At 40.4% G+C, this 13232-nt stretch overlaps 1 protein-coding gene across 2 annotated transcripts in view; it reads left to right on the forward strand.

Annotated features, from left to right (window-relative positions):
• The window catches only part of LOC133537089 (contactin-5-like), a 131232-nt gene that overhangs the window by 10136 nt on the left and 107864 nt on the right, over positions 1-13232 (forward strand). The window contains exons 2-3 of one of the 2 annotated variants that reach the window (XM_061877949.1): positions 3828-3939; positions 10736-10945. In XM_061877949.1, coding sequence (XP_061733933.1) covers positions 3885-3939; positions 10736-10945 — 265 coding nt within the window. In that variant the 5' untranslated portion in view covers positions 3828-3884. Of the gene's footprint in view, positions 1-3827; positions 3940-10735; positions 10946-11023; positions 12189-13232 lie in introns of those variants that run through there. The other variant, XM_061877950.1, reaches the window with a different exon arrangement.

The raw sequence follows: 13232 nt of genomic DNA on the forward strand, positions 1-13232 counted from the left end.
TTGTTACACATCACCTGTTGTTGTTACACTTGACCTGTTATCACACTTGACCTGTTGTTGTTACACATAACCTGTTGTTGTTACACTTGACCTGTTATCACACTTGACCTGTTGTTGTTACACATAACCTGTTGTTGTTACACTTGACCTGTTATCACACTTGACCTGTTGTTGTTACACATAACCTGTTGTTGTTACACTTGACCAGTTGTTCTTACACGTGACCTGTTGTTGTTACACTTGACCTGTTGTTGTTACACATAACCTGTTATTGTTACACATGACCTGCTGTTGTTACACAAAACCTGTTGTCGTTACACTTGACCTGTTTTTGTTAAACATAACCTGTTGTTGTTACACGTAGCCTGTTGTTGTTACACTTGATCTGTTGTTCTTACACGTGACCTGTTGTTGTTACACTTGACCAGTTGTTGTTACACATGACCTGCTGTTGTTACACAAAACCTGTTGTCGTTACATGGGACCTGTTGTTGTTACACATAAACTGTTGTCGTTACACTTGACCTGTTTTTGTTAAACATAACCTGTTGTTGTTACACTTCACCTGTTGTTGTTACACATAGCCTGTTGCGTGTAACAGTTTGGATTAGATGGACTTTTAAGCTAATGACACTCCTTTGATAGCTTTAGCAAGTTTAGCTAACATTTTTTAGTGACACGCCATTCAATCGTCAATCGTTGATGACTATGATAATAAATGAGTATTATTATTGTTATTATTATTATTATAATGCATTTTATTTTCATTACTATTAAAATTATTATTAATAGTGTTGCCTTAATGCATGTTTGCATTTACATGTTGTGTAGTGTTGTATTTGATGATTAATATGTTTAATATTGATTCTGAAGTACTTTGTAAATTCAGACCCTAGTTATGCAAAGCTGTGATTGGTTGAAGTTTGTCTTTCTCTAATTCCTTTTCTCACCTTGATTAACATTTTCAGATTTTTGTACCAAGTTTTAAATATTTTGTGACAACATAACCTGTTGTTGTTACACGTGACCGCTGTTACACATGACCTGTTGTTGTTACATGCGACCTGTTGGTTTAACACATAACCTGTTGTTGTTACACCTGACCTATTGTTGCTACACCTGACCTGTTGTTGTTACACATAACCTGCTGTTGTTACATGGGACCTGTTATTGTTATGTGTAACCTGTTGTTGTTACATGTAACCTGTTGTTGTTACACATGACTTGTTGTTGTTACACATAACCTGTTGTTACACATGACCTGTTGTTGTTGTTACACATAACCTGTTGTTGTTACATGTGACCTGTTGTTGTTACACGTAACCTGTCGTTGCAAATGGCCAGTTTTTTTGACGTGTAATCGGTTGTTGTTACACGTGACCTGTTGTTCTTACATGTAACCCGTTGTTGTTACACGTTACATGTCGTTGTTACATGTAACCCATTGTTGTTTCATATGACTTGTTGTTATTTCACATGACCTGTTGTTAGACATGACCTAAACATGACCTGTAGTTGTTACATGTACCCTGTTGTTGTTAGACTTAACCTGTTAGTACATGTGACCTATTGTTGTTGTTACACACAACCTGTTGCTGTAACACGTAACCTGTCGTTGCTACATGTGACTTGCTGTTGTTACACGCGACCTGTTGTTACATGTAACCTGTTGTTCTTACACATGACCTGTTATTGTTACATGTAACCTGTTGTTGTTATTTATGACTGTTGTTGTTACACGTGACCTGTTGTTTTTACATGTGACCTGTTGTTTTTACACATGACTTGTTGTTTTTACTTGTGACCTGTTGTTTTTACACATTACCTTTTGTTATTACACATGACCTGTTGTTGTTACACGTAACCTGTCGTTGTTGCACATGACCTGTTTTTTTTACATGTAATCGGTTGTTGTTGCACGTGACCTGTTATTCTTACATGTAACCCGTTGTTGTTACACATAACATGTAGTTGTTACATGTAACCCATTGTTGTTTCATATGACTTGTTGTTATTTCACGTAACCTGCTGTTACATATGACCTAAATGTAACCTGTAGTTGTTACATGTAACCTGTTGTTGTTACACTTAACCTGTTATTACACGTGACCTATTGTTGTTGTTACACGCAACCTGTTGCTGTAACACGTAACCTGTCCTTGTTAAATGTGACTTGTTGTTGTTACATGTGCCCTGTTGTTGTCACATGTAACCTGTTGTTGTTACACTTAACCTGTTGTTACACCTGATCTGTTGTTGTTACACGTAACCTGTTGCTCTAACACTGATCCTGTGGTTGCTACATGTGACATGTTGTTGTAACACCTGACTTGTTATTATTACACATGACCTGTTATTACATGTAACCTATTGTTGTAACACATAACCTGTTGTTGTTACACCTGACCTGTTGTTGTTACACATAACCTGTTGTTGGTAAACTTAACCTGTTGTTGTAACATATAAGCTGTTGTTGTTACACATATCCTGTTGTTGTTACACATGACCTGTTATTGTTACATGTAACCTGTTGTTGTTATTTATGACTGTTGTTGTTACACGTGACCTGTTGTTTTTACATGCGACCAGTTGTTTTTACTTGTGACCTGTTGTTGTTACACATGACCTTTTGTTATTACAAATGACCCGTTGTTGTTACATGTAACCTGTTTTTGTTACACTGGACCATTTTTGTTACACCTGACCTGTTGTTGTTACATATGACCTGTTGTTGTCACACGTGACCTGTTGTTGTTACATGTAACCAACTGTTGTTACACGTGACCTGTTGTTGTTACACAGGACCTGTTGTGACACATAATCTGTTGTTGATACACGGGACCTGTTTTTGTTACACGTTACTTGTTGTTGTTACATGGGGCCTGTTTTTGTTACATGTTACTTTTTGTTTTGACATGTGACCTGTTGTTGTAACATGTCACCTGTTGGTATGACACATGACCTATAGTTGTTACACATGACCTGTTGCTGTTACATGTTAACTGTTGTTGTTACACTTGACCTGTTGTTGTAACACATAACCTGTTGTTTTTTTTACACATGACCTGTTGTTGTTACACATAACCTGTTGTTGTTACATGGGACCTGTTGTTGTTACACGTGACTTGTTGTTGTTACACATAACCTGTTGTTGTTACACATAACCTGTTGTTGTTACACGTGACTTGTTGTTGTTACACGTGACCTGTTGTTGCACATAACCTTGTGTTGTTACACTTAATCTGTTGTTACACATGACCGGTTGTTGTAATACGCAACCTGTTGTTGTTACACGTGATTTGCTATTGTTAACACGGAACTTCTTGTTGTTACACAGAACCTCTTGTTGTTACACGTGATTTGTTGTTACACGTGACTTGTTGCTACACGTGACTTGTTGTTGTTACACATGACTTGTTATTACACGTGGCCTGTTGCTGTTACACATAACCTGTTGCTGTTACATGTAACCTGTTGCTGTTACACGTGACCTGTTGTTGTTACACGTGACCTGTTGTTGTTAGACGTTACCTGTTGTGAAAAAGGTTTTATGATCATTTATATAGCAATAATATACTACAATTGAGTGGTGAGTTGCCTGAGGTGAATATGATATATATAAAAATCATGATTGAAATAAAAGATCCAATCATTTGTGAGTATTGATCGCTATAACAGTAGGAGTGCTCAGATTTAGGAAACTTGATGTTTACCAGGACAGATCCAAAACCAAATACTGAATAGAAGCTCTACATAAAGCACCAACTTAACATGTGTGTTTGTGTGTGTGTGTGTGTTTGTGTGTGTGTGTGTGTGTGTGTGTGTAGGAGCAGCTTTAATGAAGAAGCACAACTGCTGACCGACGGGGACCCTTGTCAACAAGAATGGGGTCACCATGGCGACCACTTCTCCTCTTCTCAGCCATCACTGTTGTTTCAGGTCAGAGGTCAAACACACTCTCCTTTGTTGGAAGAAAGACATGTTGAATGTTACTGCGTGGTCATAAATACTCTAAATAGATTATTACTTTTGTTACTATTATCATCAGTATTATCAGTAGTAGTATATTATACATGTCGACATGTACATGCTAAGTCATGTCACTAACAAACTTCACCTCCTTCAACTAACACTCATGAATATGAAATATTACCCAGTTGTATCCGCTTGTACTTTTTACAATTCATTTAAAAATATTGTATTTGTTTTTTAATCCCTCAACAATCAACAGCTTGTTAAATGTTGACTTGGATCATTTTAAGTTGTTGATAATTGACATGAATTATTTTAGTTGTTGATATTTGACAAAAATTATTAGTTCTTGATATTTGACATTAATTATTTTAGTTGATATTTGGCATGAATTATTTTTAGTTGTTGATATTTTACGTGAATTAGTTTTATTTGCTGAGATTTGACATTAAATGTTTTTAGTTTTTATTTGACATTAATTATTTTTAGTTGTTGATATTTGACATTATTTTTTTAGTTATTTTACATGAATTATTTCTAGTTGTTGATATTTGACATTATTTATTTTAAGTTGTTGATATTTGATATGAATTATTTTAGTTGTTGATATTTGACGTAAATCATTTTAGTTGTTGATATTTGACAATAAAAAAATGTAGTTGTGGATATTTGACATTAGTTATTTTTAGTTGTTAATATTTAAAATTAACACTCTTGATTATGAAATATTACCCAGTTTTATCCGCTTGTACTTTTTACAATTCATTTAAAATGATTGTATTTGTCTTTTAATCCCTCAATGATCCAGCTCCGCCCACATCTTGTTGATTGTTGACTTGGATCATTTTAAGTTGTTGATAATTGACATTAATTATTTTAGTTGTTGATATTTGACAATAATTTTTAGTTCTTGATATTTGACATGAATTATTTTTAGTTGTTGATATTTGACATGAATTATTTTAGTTGTTGATATTTGACATGAATTAGTTTTAGTTGTTGATATATGACATGAATTATTTTATTTGTTTATGATTGACATGAATTCGCTTTACTTATTGATATTTGACATTAATTGTTTTTACTTGTTCATATTTGGCATTAATTATTTTTAGTTGTTGATATTTATATTAATTATTTTGGTTGTTGATATTTGACAATAATACTTTTTAGTTTTTGATATTCGACATTAATAATTTTTATTTGTTGATATTTGAAATTGCTTATTTTCAGTTGATATTTCACATTAATTATTTTCAGTTGATATTTGACATCAGTTAGTTGTAGTTGCTGATATTTGACATTAATTATTTTTAGTTGTTATTTGTTGACATGAATTATTTTTAGTTGTTGATTGTTAACATTAATTATTTCTAGTTGTTGATAATTGATATGTATTATTTGTCAGAGTTAGTTTGTGATGAACCCCAAGATGCAGAGAAGGAGGCAGGCATTGAATGAGAAAACATGATTTAATTTAACACTAAAACACTAAGCAAGAACAAACAAAAGGGGTACAACAAAAAGCCTGCACGAGGTGGATAATAAACTAAAAGAGCTAGCGTGGGAGCTAGAAAAAAAAAGGACCTTAGCATGGAAGCTAGCAAAAACAAAAGGAGCTTAGCATGGAAGCTAGCGGGTACTGAGCAGGAAAACAGAAGTCGTAACGTGTCGTACAAAGACAAATAGAAAGCAGGGAACAAAAGACAGTAAGCTACACACTACTACCGAAATATTGCTTATCTCTACGCTGCAACGACACGACACGACAGGAGCAACAATACAACGACAAGAGCGTCATCGACATGACAATACAATAATCCTGCACTGACTGGAAGACAAAGCAGTGACAAATAGGAGCGGACTGACTGACACAAAGTGTGGCCATGTGCTAAATCTGAGGGGAAAACAGCGCACAGGGGAAAAAACAGGAAACAGACAAACTAAGAGCGCTGACTGGAACTAAAAACAGGAAATACTAAACACACACAGAGGAAAAACTAAAACACAAACAAATTGTCAGTGGCATGTCTGACAGTAGCACCCCTCCCATAACGGATATCAGATGTTTTACAAACCCCACCCCCTAGCAAAAAAAAACAATCCAAAGTAAAGGGCGGGTGGAGGGAGGACAAGGCGGTGGGCCGCCAGGCCAAGTGTCCCCGCACCCACCGGGGGAGAGTCAAGTGGCGACGGCGAATAGAACGCCGCTGCAATTTGAGAGGCAGTCGCCCATGAAACGACCACCTCTGTGGCCGACAAAAGTATGGTGGTGCCCTCTGCTGGCCCATCGGACAAGATGGTGGTGGCGCCCCCTGCTGCTGGCCCACCAGACAGAATGGTGGTGGCGCCCCCTGCTGCTGGCCCACCGGAGAGCATGGTGCCGTGGTGGAGTCTGCTGGCTCACCGGAGTGCGTGGTGGAGTCTGTTGGCCCACCGGAGTGTGTGGTGTTGTCAGCTGGCCCACCGGAGTGTGTGGTGTTGTCAGCTGACCCACCGGAGTGTGTGGTGTTGTCAGCCGGCCCACCGGAGTGTGTGGTGTTGTCAGCTGGCTCACCGGAGTGCGTGGTGGAGTCTGCTGGCCCACCGGAGTGCGTGGTGGAGTCTGCTGGCCCACCCGAGTGCGTGGTGGCATCAGCTTTTGATTGATTGATTGATTGATTTATATTTTTATTAGTAGATCGCACAGTTCAGTACATATTCCGTACAATTGACCACTAAATGGTAACACCCGAATAAGTTTTTCAACTTGTTTAAGTCGGTGTCCACGTTAATCAATTCATGGTACAAATATATACTATCAGCATAATTCAGTCATCACACAGGTTAATCATCATAGTATATACATTGAATTATTTACATTATTTACAATCCGAGGGGTGGGATGAGGAGCTTTGGTTGATATCAGTACTTCAGTCATCAACAATTGCCTCAACAGAGAAATGTGGACATTGAAACAGTGTAGGTCTTACAGTAGGATATGTACAGCCAGCAGAGAACATAGTGAGTTCACATAGCATAAGAACAAGTAAATACATTAGAACTACATTTGATTATTCACATTAGGTTATTTAAAATCTGGGGACATGGGATGTGAATGGAGGAGGGTATTAGTAAAGGGTTGAAGTTGGCTGAAGGTGTTGTTTTAGAGCGGTTTTGAAGGAAGATAGAGATGCACTTTTACACATGTTGGGAGTGTATTCCACATTGATGTGGCATAGAAAGAGAATGAGTTAAGACCTTTGTTAGATCGGAATCTGGGTTTAACGTGGTTTTTGGAGCTCCCCCTGGTGTTGGGGTTATGGCGGTCATTTACGTTAAGGAAGTAGTTTGACATGGGGCGGCATAGCTCGGTTGATAGAGTGGCTGTGCCAGCAACTTGAGGGTTGCAGGTTCGATTCCCGCTTGTGCCATCCTAGTTACTGCCGTTGTGTCCTTGGACAAGACACTTTACCCACCTGCTCCCAGTGCCACCCACACTGGTTTAAATGTAACTTAGATATTGGGTGTCACTATGTAAAGTGCTTTGAGTCACTTGAGAAAAAGCACTATATAAATATAATTCACTTCACTACTTCGGTATCAGGGAGGTGTAGTGGATTTTATAGACTAGGCTCAGTGCAAGTTGTTTGACTCTGTCCTCCACCCTGAGCCAGCCCACTTTGGAGAAGTGGGTTGGAGTGAGGTATGATCTGGGATGGAGGTCTAAAAGTAACCGGACTAGCTTGTTCTGGGATGTTTGGAGTCTAGATTTGAGTGTTTTGGAGGTTCTGGGGTACCAGGAGGTGCAAGCGTAATCGAAAAAGGGTTGATTGAGAGTTCCCGCTAGAATCTTCAAGGTGCTTTTGTTGACCAGAGAGGAGATTCTGTAGAGGAATCTCGTTCTTTGGTTGACCTTTTTGATCACCTTGGTTGCCATTTTATCACAGGAAAGATTAGCCTCTAGAATGGAACCTAGGTAGGTGATCTCATCTTTCCTGGTGATAACAATGTCACCCACTTTTATAGTGAAGTCACTGACCTTCTTAAGTTTGATATGGGACACAAATAGGATGGATTCCGTTTTACCTAAGTGTATGGATAGCTTGTTGTCAGCGAGCCAGGTGAAAATATTAAAGGGGAACATTATCACAATTTCAGAAGGGTTAAAACCAATAAAAATCAGTTCCCAGTGGCTTATTTTATTTTTTAAAGTTTTTTTCTAAATTTTACCCATCCCGGAATATCCCTAAAAAAAACTTTAAAGTGCCTGATTTTCGCTATCTGTGAAGCCATCGTCCATTTTCCTGTGACGTCATCCAGTGATGCCAATACGGATAGCACAGCAAGATATAGCGACATTAGCTCGGATTCAGACTCGAATTTCAGCGGCTTAAGCGATTCAACAGATTACGCATGTATTGAAACGGATGGTTGTAGTATGGAGGCAGATAGCAAAAACGAAATTGAAGAAGAAACTGAAGCTATTGAGCGAATGGCTATTGACGCTATTTGGCCATGTTTGCCTTATCATCGCCGGTAAAATGTGCAGACCAACGATCGGAAGTTTCGCATCTTGTGACACTGGATCAATTTAAATCCATCGATTGGTAAGTGTTTGTTTGGCATTAAATGTGGGTGGAGGGAAACGCTGGATGTAAATATAGTTTCAAATGTACATACAGCTAGCCTAAATAGCATGTTAGCATCGATTAGCTGGCAGTCATGCTGCGACCAAATATGTCTGATTAGCACATAAGTCAACAACGTCAACAAAATTCACCTTTGTGATTTCGTTGACTTTATCGTTGGAAATGCATCTGCAGGTTATCCATACATCTCTGTGCCATGTCTGCCTCAGCATCGCCGGTAAAATGTGCAGACACTCCGGCACATTTGATGGGGGTCTGGCGGCAGATTTCTTTGACTTTATTGTTGGAAATGCATCTGCTTTGAGTGTCGCAGGATATCCACGCAATCTTGCCATCTCTGTAGTAGCATAGCTTTCGTCGGTAAAGTGTGCGGAGCAAACGACTGACCATTTCGTCGGCTTTCCCCACAGCCTCGTATTTTTAACAAATTTCGGCCAATTTCTTGCCACTTTCGCATCTTTGGGCCAGTGGTGCAACTGGAATCCCTTCCTGTTAGTGTTGTTACAGCCTCCGACAACACACCAATGAGGTGTGATGTCTACAAGGTTCCAGAAAATAGTCAAAAAAACAGAAAATAACAGAGCTGAGTTGCGGTGTTTGTAATGTGTGTGAGAAAATGGCGGCTTTTTTACCTAGGTGACGTCACGTTCTGACGTCATTGCTCCGAGAGCAATAAATAGAAAGGCGTTTAATTCGCTAAAATTCGCCCATTTAGAGTTCGAAAATCGGTTAAAAAAAAAAAAGGTATTTTTCCTGCAACATCAAGGTATATATTGACGCTTACATTGGTCTGGTGATAATGTTCCCCTTTAAGGAGTTCAGCACTGAGGATTTGTTCCGGATACCAGCAGGGCCGAGTCATCCGCAAACAGGAACAATTCACAGTGGCATGCTGATGGCATGTCATTTATGTATGTTAGGAACAGTAAAGGTCATAGTATACTGCCTTGGGGGACTCCACAGCTTACTGAGAGGGGAGGGGACACGGTGCCGTTCACCTCTACCACCTGTTTCCTCCCCTCCAAGTAAGATTGCATCCAGCTCGATGAGGTTTTATCGAATCTGATTGCTCTGAGCTTATCCAACAGTATAGCGTGGTTTGATCACCCAACTGCGCCCAAGACCCAACCTCCGGGCTGATAATTTTAGGTTGTCCTGAAGAATTAGAGGAAATCTTCCTGTTTCATTGTCCCATTTAAAGCAGTGTTCCCCAACCTTTTTTGTATTCACGGACCGGTCAACGCTTAATAATTTGTCCCGCGGCCCGGGCGAGGGGGATCCTTTTTTTTTTTTTTTTTTTTTTTCTTCGTCATGAAAAAGGGAGGTTTTTGTCATGAAAAAGGGAGGTTTTTGTGGTTGGTGCACTAATTGTAAGTGTATATTGTGTTTTTTTATGTTGATTTAATTAAAAAAAAAATAATAATAAAAAAAATAAAAATATATATATTTTTTCTAATAAAAATGAATTTAAAAATTCTTCTGCGGCCCGATACCAATCGGGTCACGGCCCGGTACCGGTGCCCGGTGGTTGGGGACCACTGATTTAAAGCACCAGCAAAACAGGCCCAGAGCATAATACTGCCACCACCATGCTTGACGGTAGGTGTGGTGTTCCTGAGATTAAAGGCCTAACCTTTTCTCCTACAAACATAATGCTGGGTATTGTGGCCACACAGCTTAATTTTTTGTTACAGAACTTTCCTCCAGAAGGTCTTATCTTTGTCCATGTGGTGTCAGAGTTTCAAGTACCTCGGAGTCTTGTTCACGAGTGAGGGAAGAGTGGATCGTGAGATTGACAAGCGGGTCGGTGCGGCGTCTTCAGTAATGCGGACACTGTATCGATCTGTCGTGGTAATGAAGGAGCTGAGCCGGAGGGCAAAGCGCTTAATTTACCGTTGATCTACGTTCCCATCCTCACCTATGGTCATGAACTTTGGGTAATGACCGAAAAGACAAGATCACGGGTGCAAGCAGCCGAAATTAGTTTCCTCCGACGGTGGCGCCGTAGGTTTCAGACCCACCAAATATTGTAATATTTTACCCCAATTTGAAACATGTACTTACACAAAAGTAAGCAGTAGTGTAAACAGGGAGACCAGTATGCAGTTAATGTTTGTCATCATGTGTTGCAGATGTTGCACTAGCCGTGGGGGCGCGGCCTATTTCCTACGCTGCCCTGCTGAGGATGAAAGCAGACAGCTCTTCTTTGCCACTCGGCCCCCGCGGGCGACCACGGCAGCATCACGGTGGGGGACCCGCCCTACCCGACTGGGCTGTCTTTGCCAGCCACCCTCATCCCGCTATGAACCTGCCTGACCCTCAGGAGGACCACACAAGTCAAGGTATACTTGTAAAGAACATAATGTCATGGCTGTCTTGAGTTTCCAATAATTTCTACAATTCTTATTTTTTCGTCATAGAGTGATTGGAGCACATACTTGTTGGTCACAAAAAACATTCATGAAGTCTGGTTCTTTTATGAATTTATTATGGGTCTACTGAAAATGTGAGCAAATCCCCAAGCTTCTGGCAAGCTTCTGCTTGAATTTTTGACCACTCCTCTTAACGAAATTGGTGCAGTTCAGCTAAATGTGTTGGTTTTTTGACATGGACCTGTTTCTTCAGCATTGTCCACACGTTTAAGGCAGGAATTTGGGAAGGCCATTCTAAAACCTTCATTCTAGCCCTATTTTAGCCATTCCTTTACCACTTTTGACATGTGTTTGGGGTCATGGTCCTGTTTGATCACCCAACTGTGCCCAAGACCCAACCTCCGGGCTGATAATTTTAGGTTGTCCTGAAGAAATAGAGGAAATCTTCCTGTTTCATTGTCCCATTTAAAGCACCAGCAAAACAGGCCCAGAGCATAATACTACCACCACCATGCTTGACGATAGGGATGTTGTTCCTGAGATTAAAGACCTCACATTTTCTCCTCCAAACATATTGCTGGGTTTTGTGGCCACACAGCTTAATTTTTGTTTCATCTGACCACAGAACTTTCCTCCAGAAGGTCTTATCTTTGTCCATGTGATGTCAGAGTTTCAAGTACCTCGGAGTCTTGTTTACGAGTGAGGGAAAAGTGGATCGTGAGATCGACAAGCAGATCGGTGCGGCGTCTTCAGTAATGCGTACACTGTATCGATCCGTCGTGGTGATGAAGGAGCTGAGCCGGAAGGCAAAGCTCTCAATTTATCGCCGATCTACGTTCCCATCCTCACCTATGGTCATGAGCTTTGGGTTATGATCGAAAAGACAAGATCACGGGTGCAAGCAGCCGAAATTAGTTTCCTCTGCAGGGTGTGAGGGAGGAGCTCAAATTAAAGCTGCTCCTCCACATGGAGAGAAGCCAGACGAGCTGGTTGAGGCATCTGGTCAGCATGCCACCCGAACGCCTCCTTAGGGAGGTGTCTAAGGCACGTACGACCGGTAGGAAGCGTCAGAGAAGACCCAGGACAAGTTGGGAAGACTATGTCTGCCGGATCCCCCGGGAGGAGCTGGATGAAATGGCTGGGGAGAGAGAAGTCTGGGTTTCCCTGCTTGGGCTGCTGCCCCCGCGACCCCACCTTGGATAAGCGGAAGAAGGTGAATGGATGGAGGGCATATGTGTGTGTGTATATATATATATATATATATATATATATATATATATATATATATATATATATATATATGTATATACCGTATTTCCTTGAATAGCCGGGATTTGGTGCTGGCTACACCCCGCTAGCACCAAACCCCGCCCCTCCCCCCTCTCCCCCTCTCTGTGCGCCGGTGAAGGTGGGTGGGGTTGGGGGCGCGTGTATAATATAGCCAAGAGTCATGGATGCATTGGAATTCTGGGTAATTCTTATGTTGCGTTTATAATGTGTTACAGAGCCAATGTTCTCCAGAAATGGGTTTGGTGTGGGTTCACAGAGTGTGGCACATATTAGTAAGAGTGTTGAAGTTGTTTATCTTACAACCATCAGTGTAAAAGGTATGGCTGTTGAACAAGTATGCATTGCAATCTCGTATGAGAAGCAGCGAAATGCATGCGTCCGGTCGCCACGTAGATAGCAGGGTGTAAAGGTGGGTGCGATGACATGTTGTAGAGCAGTGGTCGCAGAATAATTATTTATTTATTTATTTATTTTTTTTATATCACACGCAATTTTTTACTGCATGCCATTGGTAAGCACAGGGGTGAGAAGAAGTTTTAAAATTATTAGCGCCTGCTTACTTTTACCGCATGCCTTCAATAAGCGCAGGAGTGAGAAGAAGTTTTAAATTAATTAGCGCCCCGGCGGCTATTCAAGGAAATACGGTATATATAATGTGTATGTATGTATGTATGTGTACATATTGTATATCTATGTACTGTATCATCTTCTTCCAGTCTCAACATGCGGATATATTTGCTAAAGTGTTGTTATTCTCAGCTGCCATTCAAGTGTAAAAAGGAAGTTAACCTGAGACCGAAACGGTCTTAGGCTGTGAAGCATGAATGAATGTGTGCCCTATGATACCGACATCTTGATGGATCACTCAGCGGTACCACTCATCCATCATCAGCCTGTCGGGGGGTTGTGGCCTGTGCACAATTGGAAGAGGGATGGCGGCAGCCATGACGGTTTAGTTTGATGGCAT

This window comes from Nerophis ophidion, linkage group LG18 (assembly GCF_033978795.1).
Source record: "Nerophis ophidion isolate RoL-2023_Sa linkage group LG18, RoL_Noph_v1.0, whole genome shotgun sequence".
NCBI lineage: Eukaryota > Metazoa > Chordata > Actinopteri > Syngnathiformes > Syngnathidae > Nerophis > Nerophis ophidion.